The 16,132-nt window shown below is 41.8% G+C and overlaps 1 protein-coding gene across 3 annotated transcripts in view; it reads right to left on the minus strand.

Moving 5' to 3' along the window:
- GALNT11 (polypeptide N-acetylgalactosaminyltransferase 11) overlaps positions 1–16,132 on the minus strand; it is a 1,380,327-nt gene that overhangs the window by 395,494 nt on the left and 968,701 nt on the right. For all 3 annotated transcript variants that reach the window (XM_044066892.1, XM_044066893.1, XM_044066894.1), the window contains exon 7: positions 15,332–15,449. In XM_044066892.1, coding sequence (XP_043922827.1) covers positions 15,332–15,449 — 118 coding nt within the window. The remainder of the gene's footprint in view (positions 1–15,331; positions 15,450–16,132) is intronic.

A 16,132-nucleotide genomic window follows, 5' to 3' on the forward strand; every position in this document is an offset into this window, starting at 1 on the left:
ATCTGAATTTCAGACTGTTGATGATTTAGAGAATGTTTGTCGTCTCTTGACTTTAAAATTATAGCTTCACAGGAAAGATCATGTGGATAGCACCAGTTCTGATGTCATAGTCATCATCAGCCCCCTTTTCACCATTTTTTTCTAGATGGGGTCAGGGTATTGTGTTAACTGTCGCTATCTCTCTCGATTCAGTGCCACACTCCTGCATTCTTCAACACTCATGCCTGACTGTCGCAGATCTTCTTTCACACAATCCATCCACCTCTTTGCTGGATGTCCTCACTTCCTCTTACCTTCTTCCTGTCTGTCCTAAATCTTCCTCATCAGATTGTCTTCTGCTTTTCTACACATGTGCCCAAACCACTGTAATCTGTTCTCTTTGATCTTTTCTACAATTGGCGCTACTTTGGCTTCTGCTCTTATGTCATCATTTCTTCGTCAGTCCCACAGTGTGCATCCTGCCACCTTTCTCAGGCACTTCATTTCCATCACCTCTAGCTTCTTCAACTGTTCTGCCTTTACTACCTAGGTTTCTGTACCATACAGTAGTACTGGTTGCACCACTGTCTTGTACATCTTACTTTTCAGCTTCTTTGGCATTCTTCTGTCATAGACTACACCTGATACTCTATGCCAGTTGGCTGCAGCCCCTCTGATTGTAGATTTGACCTCTTCATTCAGACTACCCTTCTCCTCAACCACTCCTCCCAGATACTTGAAGCTGTTTACCAGTTCCACTATCTTCCCTTCTATCTCTATTCTTAGCTTCTTCTGATTTCCCCAATTTGCTGCCATTACTACCATCTTATCTGTGCTTAGTTTCATCCCATGTGCCTTCAGATTTGCATTCCATTCGCCTATCCTTTGCTGAAGTTCTAGCTCAGAGTCTGCCTGTACTGCCACATTGCCTGCATACAGTAGATTTGTTGATCTGTCCCCCCCAACCTGTTTGCTAATGTAGTCCATCACCAGTATGAACAGCAGTGGGCTCAGAGATGAACCCCGGTGTACACCCACTCCCACCGAGAACCCCCTCTGTGAGGCCGAACACTGTTCGTACTTGAGTCACTGGGTCTTTGTACATAGGCTGCACTAATTCTACCAATGTTTCTGGGACGTCAAACCACCACAGTATTGCCCAGATCAGCTTTCCTGGGACCTTGTCATATGTTTTCTCCAAGTCTAGGAATGCCCAGTTGGACTCTCTCCTCATCTCTAGCTTCTTCTCAAGTATCTGTCTTAATGCAAACATCAGGTCAATTGTGCTGCATCCTGATCTGAATCGGAACTGCTCATCTCCCATCTTACTAATACTAATTGATGTGGTAGCTTTTAAATAAAAACAATCAAAATTTCAGCTACGACAGACAGCTGCAGAGAATTGCTAAGGACTTACATTTTGAGAGGGACATTTTTAAGCCTTCTTTTTTTGCATTTGAAATTTTTTAATGATTTCATGGATGATCCTTCTATTGTTATCACATCTGCTGATAAAGGTGGGGCTACTGTAATGTGGGACAGGGAGGCATATGATTCTGAAGTGCATAAATAATTGAGTGACCCTATGTTTTATAATAAGTTACATTTGGATCCAATTTTGGATTTCAAAAAAGAAACTGATGAATTTTTAGCCTATTGGGTTCAACAGGAGGTTATTTTGGAATTACTGACAAGTGAACAGACTGTGATTGAACCAAAACCACCGATTTTGTATGTTTTACTTAAGGTGCATAAATGTAGGGACAATCCCCTCAGCAGATCTACAGTCTCCAGTACTCTCTCTTTAACTGAGCCCTTGTCAGTATGTCTTGAGTCATGACTGAAACCCTTTTTGTCCTTAGTACCCTTCTGGATAAAGGATATTACCCAGTTTACAGTATTAATGTCAGAAGAATAGACTGCCATGTCCCAAGCAATCCTTTCAATAGTTTTACCAAGTATGCACAAGCCCCAAAATGAAACATTTCCCCCGATGACCCCTTCAGCAGTTTGCCCATGTATGCACAAGCACTTCGCTGACACCAAAATGAAACATTTCTCCCATCAATACCTTCAGTCATTTGATTAAATATGCACAATCACCAAAATTAAACATTTCTCCAAATTACTCTTTCAGTAGTTTTTTTTCATATACACACAAACACTTCACTGACATCAAAATGAAACATTTCCCTCTGCGATACTCTCAGCCGTTTGATCAAGTACACGATATGTACCAAAATGAAAAACTTCCCCCAGCGATCCCTTCAGTTGTTTGGCCAGATATGCACAAGCACCAAAATAAATAATTTCCCCCAACAACCTCTTCTGTAGTTTGTCCATGTATACACAAGCACTACACTAACACCAAAATGAGACATTTCCCCCAATAACCTCTTCGGTAGTTTGTCCACGTGTGTACATGCACTTCACTAACACCAAAATTAAACATTTCCCTCCAGCGATCCTGTCAGTACTTTAACCAATTATGAACTAGCACTTCAATGACATCAAAACGAAACATTTCCCCCAACGACCTCTTCAGTAGTTTGTCTATGTATGTACAAGCACTTCATTGACGTCAGAATGAAACATTATTTCCAACGATCACTTCAGTAATTTGTCCATGTATGCGGAAGTAGTTAAATACAAAAAAAAAAAATCCTTACATAAAGTCAATAATTCTAACTCCTTTCAAAATGTAAAGCAGTACATATTACTTTTTTTCGCTTCTCCTCAAAACTCTTTATTCTCATGGTAAATTGCTGCTTACTCATGTAAGCTCAGGGCCATTTACACAGTTAGTATGCCAATGAGGTCCTTTTAGGTTCACCTCTTTGAATCTTACTGATATGCAAATGTGTAATGCTCCTTATCTGCATTTTAGCTGTCTCCCTATTGCTTATGCCTTACGCATGTTAGGCTTTTGCAGTAGGGGGGAGGTGTGTTTACCAAAACACCTCCGCATTTTCACAGTCATCCTGAAAGACATTATTTGCATAATCACAGCACACTTTGTTTGCTATGAAAGTGTGAAGGGCTGGACTTTGAATACTGCTAATACATTGTCCAACTGCTTCTAAGAATTTTTAATTGATTTATTAAATATGAATGAAGTTAGAGAAATTGTGCTAGCTGGTGCTACATTTTCTCCTGGTTTAAATAAGCATTCATAAATGGCTGTTCCTATCACTATTTGTAAAGCAGGTGAATTGAATTTGGTTACTGTACTGCTTCTTTAACGATGCAGTCCATATGATATATTAAGCTATATAAGACTTGAATATGATTTATATTCTTATACAATGATGACACTCCATGTAGCAGTGAAACCGGTTTGCTGTTTTGCTGTATTACATTAATAAATCCAGAGTGGTGGACGAAGTGTGGATACTGTTATGGAGTGCTGGTGCTTAGTGCTTATATGACATTATACTTCATTACTGGTTGAAAATACAAACTCCAAAGGATTGTGCAAAAACACAAATAACAGAAAACAAATGAATCACAAAATATTGACCACTTCTGCACCACTGTCCATAATCCCCAGCTATAAATCGCAGATTAACCACTGTCTGAATAAGGGTAGTATTAGGGAAAGGATTTTTAGTAATATAATCCCATATGGCTAGAGGCAAGGATAGGATTAGAGTCTGCATATGAGTAATGTGGGCACTCTAAAACCTGGTATCCTGACAACAGGAGAAGATTTATAAGCAAGCAGTACTCTGCAGTCCACTGGCACATCATCATACATTGTCAAAAAACTGGATCCTAAAGTGTGAAAACAGCAGCTTGAGGACACTGGTCACCATGTAACAATGAACAGTCTAAGCAAGTAGCATCTGCATCTACCTCACCCAATCCATCAAGGACATAAGCTCTTGAATCCTCTGTATGACCAACAATGAAGATGCCCAAATCAAACTCTGCCTAGATGAAAGAAATCCTCTGCACTAGGCTAACAAAGAAATATTTTCACTTTATGGAGATCTCCAAGACTTGTATCCTGGGGATCCTAAAGCTGAAGGTGCTTCTAAGAAATTCTCAGAAGTATGTCGATGGAACCATCATAGGTCAGACAGCCAAGGATAGGAACAGGAGGAGGTACTTCTCTTGCAAGGCCTCCTCCATGACAGCTACATCCTTGATAAGACTCCTCCAGCTGCACAGCAGACACAAAACAGCATCATTTTGTACTGAAAGTTATGTCACTATGGCTGCATTAGATAAGGAACCTCATGTGCAGACCAGAGGCAATCATATGCCAGAAGGCCTCCATTCTATCTAACCAACCATCCAGGTGCTCTGCAGCAGTTGAGGCATGCTTCACTGAAACTGGAAATATCAGAAGTGCTCACTGAAGGAGTGGAGGAACATGATGGGGTGGGAACCTCCTGTACCCTTTAAAATTGAATAAGTGGGAGCAAAGCTCTTAACATTGTTCTGAAGGATATGAACAATCTATACAGCACAGGAAAATCTGTTTCAAGACTTCATATTTCCTCTCCTATGCAAGTATGTTTTTACTGAAATATGATCATGCTGACCAAACTCTGATACTATTTAAAACACGTTGGTTATGTTTTTTTCTGTTCAGTGTCAATTCATTAATTAATTGGGTCCTGTGATTTGGTTGCACACACTTATTGCACACAAGAGTTACGATAGAAATTGTAAGTATAATTCATGACATGATAATAGACAGAGTTGCTGTGATACTTTTTTTCATTATTATTATTATTATTACACTTTTTTATCATTAATGTATCTGAATACATGTTAAAATTAATATTGTGATGAATATAACTGTTTCAAAAACAAGCAGTGGCAAACTCATATAACTGCTCCTCATGGAAAATCCAGCATGGCAGTCAGTGTTCTGACTGCGTAATGATAGAATCAGCATCCCAGAACAGGTGACTTGACTAGGAAAGCTAGGGATTTTTGGGCCCTCTTCAACTTGAAAGAGTTATGCTTCACAAAAAAATCTAGTTTGACCGGAACAAACAGAAAGGGCTAGGAGAATTTTCACAAAATTCAAAGTTTAATCCTTCTTCTGAAAGTTTCACCAAGTCCTAGTCAATATGATCAAAAAGGACCCTCTACTCCCCAGTAAGGGGGCATTCAGGATGGTCTACTGGAATTTATCCTTAAAAGAGAGCTTCAGCCATGCTATCTTTTGGAGGCACATACCAGAATCTATTGCCCCAGCGTGTGGCGGATTATAATAGGGGCAATTCAGGTGGCTGATGGGCCCATGGCAAAAGAAGGAGAGGGAGGGCTGGCACACCAAGGACTGTTTTCTTTATTTTATTTTTTAAGTCACCACAACAAAAATCCAACTACATAATCCTGAAAAATATAAAATCAAAAATGTAGGTGCCAGAGTTACTCTAAACTTTAAAACATGAGGGCTTTTGTTCACTATATGAGATGTGACCTTCATCAGATCTGATAACTCTGGTTTCATAAATAAAAATATTTGAGTTTCAGACTCTCTATAAAGGAACACAATTAAAAGTGTCTTTGTTCATATTTCTGGTCTTAAAATGTGTGGTTTCCACCAATCTGTTGAGGACTGCAGTCAATTGAAATTGCATACTAATGTAAATCTTGTTATTTTAGCACCCTTTTAAATATCTAAGAGCAATACTGTTCCCCTTAACCTAATTTGGGGCTTTTGCTCTTGCATTATTTTTTTGGCTGTGTCCCAAATTCTTGCAATGATAGGTTGAGAGCTGCAAGAGAACTTTACTGGATGGGGTCTGAGTGCATCATCTCTAAACTGTTCCTAATTCCCAGAACGTCCCTGATTTATTGCTCATATTTCTGGTCTGCTCCTCATATAATTTGTGATTTTCTACCAATGAGTAATGACAGACATTTGAGTTTCAAACTTCATACCCTTCATCAAAATGCATGTTAATATAACCCCTGCTGTTCTGGCAGCTTTTTAAGTACATATGAGAACAATATTTAAAATCTGATCATGAATTTGGGCCTATATACTCCAATTATTTTTTGCTTTATCTCTGATACTTGTTTTAACATAATGAAAATAATGAGAGCTATGAGAGTACTTAGCTTGGTGGGGGGAGGGGGGGGGGGTGCTGCTGACTTTGGCTCATATGTTTGGTTTGTTCTTTGTGAAATGTTTGTGTTCTTTGGCAAAGTGTTGACAATTACAGCAATAAATAATGACAGGCATTTGAGTTCCAGAGTTCATATGCTTCAGAAAAATGCATACTATTGCTAAACAAGTTGCTCTAGCAACTTCCTATTTACAAGCAATATTTACAATATGTCTCTGCTTTTCAGCCTTTGCCCCCCCCCCCCATTATATTGGCTTTTCTACCTGACTTTTGTGCTAAGAGGATTAGAGGTATGGCTGTGTGTTTTATAAAGGCAACTACAAAAGGTACAATAAGACACCTAACCAAAAATACAACACAAGTAAGGAGGAAATCACAGGTGAAACTAACAATAAATTTGTGTGGCCATTATTTTATTTTCCTTCATTTTATTACAGTCAAATATCTGGAATATAGAAAGACAAAATAACTATAATTCGTGGGTTCGTAAATGAAAATGACTGACTGTTGTTTTTTAGTCATTATTCTGGCTTTGCAGGACTAATACAATTTTTAAGAAACATGTTGGAATACTTAACTCTGATTATTGCTTAGTGTAAAACAAAAGCTGAAATAGTTACTGTTTGCCTATTACTTTTCATGACAGTTGTGCATCTAAGGTGTAAACAATCAACACAGTGAATATAACTGCTGGGTGGGGTGGGAAGCTGAGGATGAAAATATCTTACTCTCTTATCTGTGTTTGTAGGCTAGTGTACATTTATGTGAAACTAAATTATAATACTTTATTGTGGCTATACTAATTAATGGGTGCTTGCGAAACACACTTGAAATGTATTATTGTGACTGTTATTTTATCAAAATCAATTGTCTGAGGTGCAAACTGGGTATGACTGTTGGATGAGTGTGGGAGGGTGGAAGCTAACCTATCCGTGGATGAAACTAAGTTGTCTTGTCATCTTTGCATTCTAAACAGTATTTATTCTGATATTACAAAACTAGGGTGCATTTGTGGGAAGTAAGCTGTAATAAATTACTGTGACCACAATTTGTGTGAAGCAAACTTGAAATACAAGACTACTGGCCATTATTTTTATCACAATCAAATATCTGAGGTGTAGTTAATTAAAGTGGCTATAATTTCTGGGTAGGGATGGGAGACCATCTGTGCATTAATATAACCTTTCTTGTTGTTGTATACTCATTTCAGACTTGTCATTTATCAGGAATTGAAAAACTAGTGTGCACTTGTGTGAAGTAAATTGCTATTCCTTAGTGTGGTCACTGTGTTAAAACTTAAAATATGTTACTCTGCTGGGGGTCCATGGTTTAAACACCACCAGGGCCCAAGGTACACATAATCCAACTCTAGCCATAGCATCAGCATTCAAAAGTGAAGTATACCATGTGTACGTCCAATTCAAAATCCACTGTAAGTTACCCATACACATTTTCCTTGTTTCCAGAATCAGAAAGCTCTAAAAACACTTCTACTGCTTGATGCACTAAGATGTTGAAAATGGACAACCAAAACAAACAGTTGAGGGACCAAAACCCAAGAAAGGGAGTAGAGAATCACATTTTGTCTATTTCAATTAAATTAAACTCCTCTGAAAACTACATTTTCTCCACCATATCAAATGTCTTAAACTCTTCACCAGTGTTAAAGTGAAAAAAGCTTTATTTACTTTAAAGGTTATACCTAGCTCTGTGCAAGACTCAACACATGCCCTAAAGGTAAGCATGTAAGGGACAGAAAAAGGGAACATCACTTGCTTATATAAGTGATATAACCTATTTGGTAGCCCTGCATCTTTTCCATCAAGATGCATCTAATCAAGTACCAAGTCTCCATTAAGATTCACTGGTAAAATGGATACCCATAGGTATGGCCCTTCTGTATCACCAGGGAAAAGCAAGAAGGTTTTGCATCCTCACTTCTTTCTGTTATCAGTCATCCCTGCACTGTTGGACTGTTAGCTTAACCAGGGTCATCAACATTGCAGGTGGGCATGTTGGTAAACTAAAAATATTCTGAGCTCTCTTATCTGTAACAAACTGCATAGATCATGCACAAATCAGTGCACATGTTTTTATTAAGAATCTCACACTACTTTGCGGGGATCCAGTAGAGGGCATCTACCTTCTTGGGGGTGCTGGGAGTAAGTATCTAGATTCCAGACTCTAAATTAAAAGTAACGTTCCATGTGAGTTGCTCATCTCGCCTTTGTTCTTACACGTGAGTTTGGAGCCGATCCATCGGCTCTGAGTCGGCCGCTTTCCAAGCTCTAGATCTCTTAGAAGCTCGAGACACAGTCCCTATCCCATGATGCTCTGCTGCCAAACCCCAGATCTAGTTTGCTGAAAACCAGCAAGAAACACAACTAAGCAACCCAATATAACAAAGTAACTATTTACAATTAGTTAAAAGATAACCTGGCTGACAAGAGGATACTAGTAAGATCAAACAGACCACCAGCCATACCCGTTCTTCTAGAACATGGAGGGGGAAGGTGGGAGGGAGTGTAAGAACAAAGGCGATATGAAAAACTCACATGGAACGTTACGGTAAGAACATAACTTCTTTATGTGAAGTTGTTCAATCTCGCCGTTTGTTCTTACATGTGGGTAGCGTCCCAAGCACCCTAATCCTGGGTGGCTCATGGGAGTACATTCCTAAGAATGGTGGAACCAAAGGAAGCCCTGTCCCTGGAGGCCCTGTCCACTTTGTAATGAGTAATAAATGGATGAGGTTTGGACCAAGTAGCAGCTGCACAAATGGTGTCCAAAGGTAAGTGAGCTGCGTGAGCTAAGGACAGAAACAGCCCTGGTAGAATGAGCTTTCACTTCACTTTCTAAAGGTTGATGGGATGAAGAATATGCAAACTTTATACAATCAGAAAGCCATTTGGACAACATAACTTTGGATACCGAAAGGCCCTTCTTATTGTCTGCATGGGAAACAAATAGTTGATCTGATTTTCTGAATCCTTTTGTTCTGTCCAAACAAAATCTCAGTTGTCTATGGACATCAAGCTTATGCAACATGTATTCCAATTTACTGGCATGATGCCTGAAAAAAGTGGGAAGTTCAATGGACTGGTTCAAGTTTGCTTTAGAACAGACCTTTGGGAGAAAGGATGGATTTGTTCTTAGAGACACCCTGTCGGGGTGAAAGACCAAATATGGGGGCCTAACAGAGAGTGCTTGAAGCTCAGAAACTCTATGCGCCGAAGTAATGGCCACTAAGAAAATTGTCTTCCAAGAAAGGAACTTCAACGGACAAGAAGATGCGGGCTCAAAAGGGGGAAGCATGAGTTGAGACAGCACCAAATTTAGATTCCAGGGAGTAATCGGATATCTGATAGGGGGTCGAAGATGATGAGTCCCTTTCAAAAATGCTTTACATAATCTGTGGGACATAATGTTAGAACCTCCGCATCCCACATGGAAGTTAGATATGGCAGCCAATTGAACCCTTATAGTAGCGGCTGCCGCTCCACCGTGGAAAAGTGAAGTAAAAAATTCCAGAATGCTATGAATAGGGGCAATAAAGGGATCAATACCATGTTGAGAAGCCCAATGACCAAATTGTTTCCATTTACTGTTATATAGTTTCCTGGTGGAGACTTTATGCGAGGAAACCAGAATATGAGGAACTGCGGAAGACAAATCATGAGACCTGGCTAGGTTGGGAAGTGGAGCAGCCAAGCTGTCAGTTTGAGGGATACAAGAGAGGGGTGAAGAACTCCCGACGAATGAGTCAGAAGGTCTGGCACTGGGTCCAGAACCCAAGGTTCTTCCATTTGGTATTGTTGAAGGAAGGGGAACCATATCTGCTGAGGCCAAAACGGGGCTATCAGAATAACAGCCCTTCCCAGGCTTTTGGCTTTCTGTAAAAATTTGGGAATCAGCGGAGATGGAGGAAAGGCATATAGGAGACCCGAGGGCCAATCGTGTACGAGTGCATCCCTTGGGATTTCCCCCGGTGGAGGGTATAGGGCAAAGTAGCTTCTGCATTTGGCATTCATCGGGGATGCAAAAAGGTCGCAGCAAGGTTGGCCCCATTTGCGGAATATCCTTCCCGCCACTCGTTCTTTGAGGAACCACTCGTGAGGCAATAGAATGGCTCTGCTTAATTTGTCCGCTATCACGCTGGATGACCCCGGGATGTGCGTTGCTATCAGGAAGCACCCAGTGGATACAGCCCATTGCCAAATTCTCAGGGCCTCTTGGCATAAGGGGTAAGATCTGGTTTCCCCCCTTTGCTTGTTGATGTACCAGACTACCGACATGTTGTCTTGTCTGTATTGCAATCGTCTCTTGAGGTAGAGAGTCATGAAAGTGTTGCAATGCTAGGAACACAGCTCTCAACTCCAAGACACTGATGTGCAAACTGGATTCCATCTCTGACCAAGTACCTTGGACAGTTCTTCCCTGACACAGTCCCCCCACCCTATCAGGGAAGCATCCATGGTCACTGTGGCTGTTGGAGGGGGGAGTACAAACAGATGACCTACAGTAACTTGGTGGCTGTTCAACCACCAAAGGAAGTCCTTTTTGGAAGTATTTGTCAGCAGAATCTCATGTGACATTGGAAGTTGTTGATAAGACCACTGTGTGAAGAGTAACCACTGGAGTATCCTCATGTGCATGCGCCCCAGAGGAACCGCTATGAAAGTCGCTGCCATGGTGCCTAACAGCTTCAGAAATTGGAATGCAGGGACTTTCTTTTCCATCAAAAAAAGGGGATACTTGGTTTCGTAAAGAGATTACTCGATCTTGAGGCAATCTGACCAGGGCGGTGGTGGTGTCTAGATCTGCTCCTATAAAGGAAATATGCTGCGACAGCGATAAAGCAGATTTTTCTAAATTTAAGGTTATGCCCAACTGGGAGCACAGGCTGATAATGTAATCCCTGGCGTGAATCAGTTGATGCCTGGTGGTGGCGGTGAGGAGCCAGTCATCGAGATATGGAAACACCCAGAATCCTAAACGTCTCAGGTGAGCCGTGACAACTGCCATGCATTTGGTGAACATTCTGGGGGCTGTGGTGAGACCAAAGGGCAGAGCGCGGAATTGGTAGTGACTGGCCCCCAGCCAGAAATGCAAGTGATTTCTGGATGGCCTGGCCATTTTTATATGGTAGTAGGCATCCTTGAGATCTATTCAGCACATCCAATCGCCCGTTTCGAGAAACGGGATTATCGACTGAAGCATGACCATCTGGAACTTTTCCTTTTTGACAAAGGAGTTGAGATTGCTGAGGTCTAACATGGGCCTCCAGTCCCCTGTTTTCTTTGGAACTAAAAAGAACCGAGTAAGTTCCGGATACTATTTGGTCCGCCAGAACTGGCTTGATGACTTTTCCAGCAGCCTCTGAATTTCTACAGCTGCTAGACTCCGCAGACTGGGTGGAACGTCTGGGATTCTTGTCCGAATGGAAGAGAATTCTGAAAAGGGAATGATGTAGCCCTCTGGTGATTATGCTTTTTACCCAGGAATCTGATGTAATTCCTAGCCAGGCATCCGGGTATAAAGCTAAGCGACCCCCGACTACCTCCAGAGTAGGACGGTCGGGCCTCCCCTCAGGAGCGCTGATAGGGTTTGCCAGGGAACTGCTCCCTGTCACCCTGGTTCTGCGGAACCCCTCTGCCGCCTGGGCAGCATCTACCACTACACCCCCTCCTCTGCCCCTGGAGAGGGTTTCACTACGTGTGTTTTGGAAAGCTCCTTGGGACTTTCGGAACCACATTTTTCCACCTCTCTGCCCTTTGGGTTATGGTCTAGTGGGGGTGGAAAAACGGACTCCTAAGGCAGATAGAGTCTTTCCTTCCTGCTCACACCTAGTGTGTGTCTCCTTGACTTTCAGCCCAAACAAGGAAGAGCATTCAAATGGGGTATTCACAAAGGAAGACTTGAAGGTTTCCACAAAGGAGCATAAGCGCATCCAGGATTGTCTCCACAGAGCTATCGCTGAACCCGCTGCCCAGCTCGATTCCCTCGGCTGCATAAGAAATGAGCCTCATGGACGAGTTTACAATGGAATTAAGGGTGTTAAGCTGTGCCGCCACTTTCTGGGAGACAGCATCACCTGTGTTGCCCTGTAGAATATCTCCAAGCTCTTTTAGGAGATCTTGTTGAAGACGGGTTAAATAGTTAAGCGATCTCATTGCAAATGTCGCAGAACTAAAGATGCATTTCCCATATCTGTCCATTGTCCTGGAATCTCTATTAGGAGGATGGACAGAGGAAGAGGTGTCTGACATCTCTTTCTTGGTGGCCGCTGCCACCACCATGGCATCAACGGGAACCCCTTTTGTGAGAAATGACTTATCCTGAGGGCAAGTGATAAATTTGTTGGGTCTCCGAGGGACCGGTTCCATAGAATCAGGAGACTCCCACACCTTTCGAGCGATCAAGTCCATTAATTCATCGATAGGCGAAATAACCCAGGAGGTGGAGGGCTGAGACCCAATAGCCTTCAGGAGCACCAATTCATCCTCAGTAGGGGTAAGGGACTGCCAGTCACCCCTCTGCCTTAGTATTTCAAGGATGTCTGCAAAAGAGACATCCTCAGAGGAGAACCATGGGGACCCTTCTGATTCCTCCAAGTCGGTGTCTGATGCTAAGGATTCCTGGGGGGAATCTATATGCCTCCTCTTACACAGTCTTTTCCTGGGAACTTCATCAGTGGGGGCATCTGGTGAAGTCTCGGTCAAGCAGGGGTCACCCAATGGGGTTATCTGAGGCTCTGGGTCTCGACGCTTAGTGAGAACCTGTGGTATAGAGATAGAGTGCGGCCCTTTAGGGGAGGAAGAGGAAGGAACCGAAGAAGTGAGGGTCATAGGAGACATGACCTTCCTCATGGCATCGAAGGCACCGGTTTCCCAACCCGAGGAGTCCGCCAGTTCCGAAGAAGATGGCAGCCTCCCAGGGGCTGAGACCACGGACTCTGAACCAGAGGATGGAACCGAGCTCATCTGCGCCGAAGCCCCGAGAGGGAGAGTCGGAACAGAAGCATCGGTTTGACTCCCCCCCTTGGAACCGGCGAGAGAGTGTCGGCTCCGAGATTCTTGGATTGGAAACGAAGAAGTCAAGGTCAAAAGAGCCGAGAGCACTGGAACAGGCCTTGGCTCCGAGGGTTCCACCACTATCGGATCCTCTCTTTCCAGCTCCGAAGGCTCGACTGGCCTTGGAGGAGGAGCAAAACTCGTGGAAGGAGGGGTCGTAGGCTTCAAAGCCAACCGGGTCGAAGCAGCAAGCAATTTGGCCAGGTCCGGGTTCACCAAAAGTCTCTGTACCACTCGGTCCACATCGATGTCAGAAAGGGCACCGGAAGAACGGGTCGAAAGAGCCGAAGAAGCCAATGGCTTGAGGATCGGAGATTTCAAAACCTCCGACACTGGTTCCAACACAATGACTTGGCTCCGAGGTAAGATCTCGGTGCATGGCTCTGAAGGCTGTGGAGCCGGCAACCGAGTCTTGCCACAGGTGCTCGGAGCCCAAAGACTTGTGCTCCGAAGACACCTTAGACGACTTCGCCCCCTTCAAAGACTTGGAGGTCTGGTCAGTCTTATCCAATATATCCTGGAAGTCCAATTTCAACAGTCCTCTATCTACCAATTTCCTTCTCCTCTCTAATAACACCCTGCCACTGAAGGAATGGCAGATAGAGCAATCCTCCTGTAAATGCAGCGGACCCAAACAATAAACACAAGAATTATGATTATCCATGATGGACATCTTTTGTCCACAGTCACACTTTTTGAAACCAGATTTTTGCTTTTCTGACATTATGAAAAAATTGTTCCAATAACACCACAAAACCCGCTTAGAAGTTCAGATCCCTGAACCGCAATAACTATAGAAAGAAAAACAAACACTCAATACAGACTATAAGGGGATAGGGTATTAAATTTGGCAGAGCCTTGTCAAGAAGAGTAAATCAAAAAAGGCTAAAGGCCTAGGAGCAAACCACTCCGAACTAAAAACAAAATACTAGCTTAGATTACCTACTCTAAACCACCAAAAAGGAAGAAAAAAGTGAAGCCTCACTAAATATCAGATCCCTGATAGATATTAAAGTCTAAATATTCAAATATACAATAAAAAAGAATACTGGCCCGAGCTTCTTCAGTAGATCGTGTGATCCCTTGCAGCGGCAAACTAGATTTTGGGTTTGGCAGCAGAGAATCATGGGATAGGGACTGTGTCTCATGCTTCTAAGAGATCTAGAGCTTGGAAAGCGGCCGACTCGGAGCCGATGGATCGGCTCCAACCCACGTGCAAGAACAAATGGTGAGATTGAACAACTTCACATCATAACATCGATTAGAAAAAAATATGAGGACAGAGTGGATTACGCACAAAGTAATTCCACCTTTAAAACAGCCATGTTAACACCTGACAATAAAAGGACCATAACACAGCACAGGCTAAAGTGTTTTACTGTGAAGAGGTTGTAGCATAGGGTTGGAATATTTGCACTTATCATCTGCATACTGTGTGTCACAGAGTCAGAAATAAGTCACAGTTTCCCTGTGCTTAAAGAAATACCGTAATAAAGGGCCATCTCTGGCGAGCTCACAGAACAGCTTCATTAAGAGATAGGCAGGTGAAAAGATGCATTGACAGATGAAACAGTTAATGACTGACACCAGTACATGTGTCCCCTAAGATGTAGTGCCACAAATTTTATGCGATCCTGTCACTGAATGTGAAAACTCTACAAAAAAAAATGCCCCTGAAAAAACTGCTGGGATTATATTAGGGTGCTTGCTGCCTGTTTATAATGAACCTCAATAATAATTAAAAAAAAAAATACAGTGCTGTTTGCAAAATGAAATACATCACAACAGATTTAAGGGACATAAAAATAACAGATATGAGAAACACATACCTAAAAGGACATAGGCAGTAATGTCAATGAAGCAACATTTTAGTATCACAGCCAAACTAAATATGACAGGGTTGCACTAAATCTGAATTTTAAAATCAACACAAATGCAAATTTAATACTAAACCCCTACTTATACGACTGGCAGAGATTAAGACCAGCATCATTTAAATATTAACGGCTTTTATGATCAAGCAGAAGAAATCCTAGAATGCACAGTAAGGGCTTAACAGGGTTACTTCATGACGCTCAGATGATCTGCTGTGAAATTTGACACACACAATGGAGAAAGTCTGTAATGATGAGTGTATGGAGATAATCCTGTCCAGTTACAGAGCTTCAAAAACAATCACTTTACCCGAAATGAGATTTCAAGGTTTTCACCTCCCCAGATATCCATGCCACCGTCATATTGTCCAAGTTCATTAAAATAATTCCTTTCCATGGCAAAAAGTCCCCCTGCCATTGTTGGTGACCTAGAAGGAAAAAAAGATAGTATGCTTTTAATTATCCTGACTGCTTGCAGAATGAGGGTATTTTAATATATCAAAGTTTACATGAAATCATGAAGAACATATCAACATTCCTTTATCACTTTACTGCAATAAGTGAGAGAAGAAAGCAATGCACAACAGTCAAAAGAAACATGACTTCACAAAACAACTTATTGATTTTGTAAAGTCGTGTTTCTTTTGACGGTTATACATTGCTTTCTTCTCTCACTTACTGCAGTAAAGCAATGCATAACAGTCAAAAGCAATGCATAACAGCAGTAAGTGAGAGAAGAAAGCAATGCATAACAGTCAAAAGAAACACGACTTCACAAAACAACTTATTGATTTTTCTCTTCTCTTATAGAAACTTATTTTTAAAATGTGTAACATAACATATACAGGATGCCATGTGAAATAAACCAGTATTGACTGTGAAAGGCACCCAAGATGTGAGTAAAAGCTGTAGTACAGCTGTATTATAAATACATTTATTTTGTACATGGAATCAAAAAACTTGGGGAAACCAAACAAACTATAACTGTACACATTCTTATTTTATGTAGCCCTAATATGGATACTAGGGACAGAGTTTAACTATAAGTAAATACAATAACACAGCCAATATCAGTCAACTAGTTCTTTTACTGCATACTAGCTAGTGTTAA

The sequence above is a fragment of the Protopterus annectens genome, chromosome 3.part1 (genome assembly GCF_019279795.1).
Source record: "Protopterus annectens isolate FY-2018-M chromosome 3.part1, PAN1.0, whole genome shotgun sequence".
Classification (NCBI taxonomy): Eukaryota; Metazoa; Chordata; order Ceratodontiformes; family Protopteridae; genus Protopterus; species Protopterus annectens.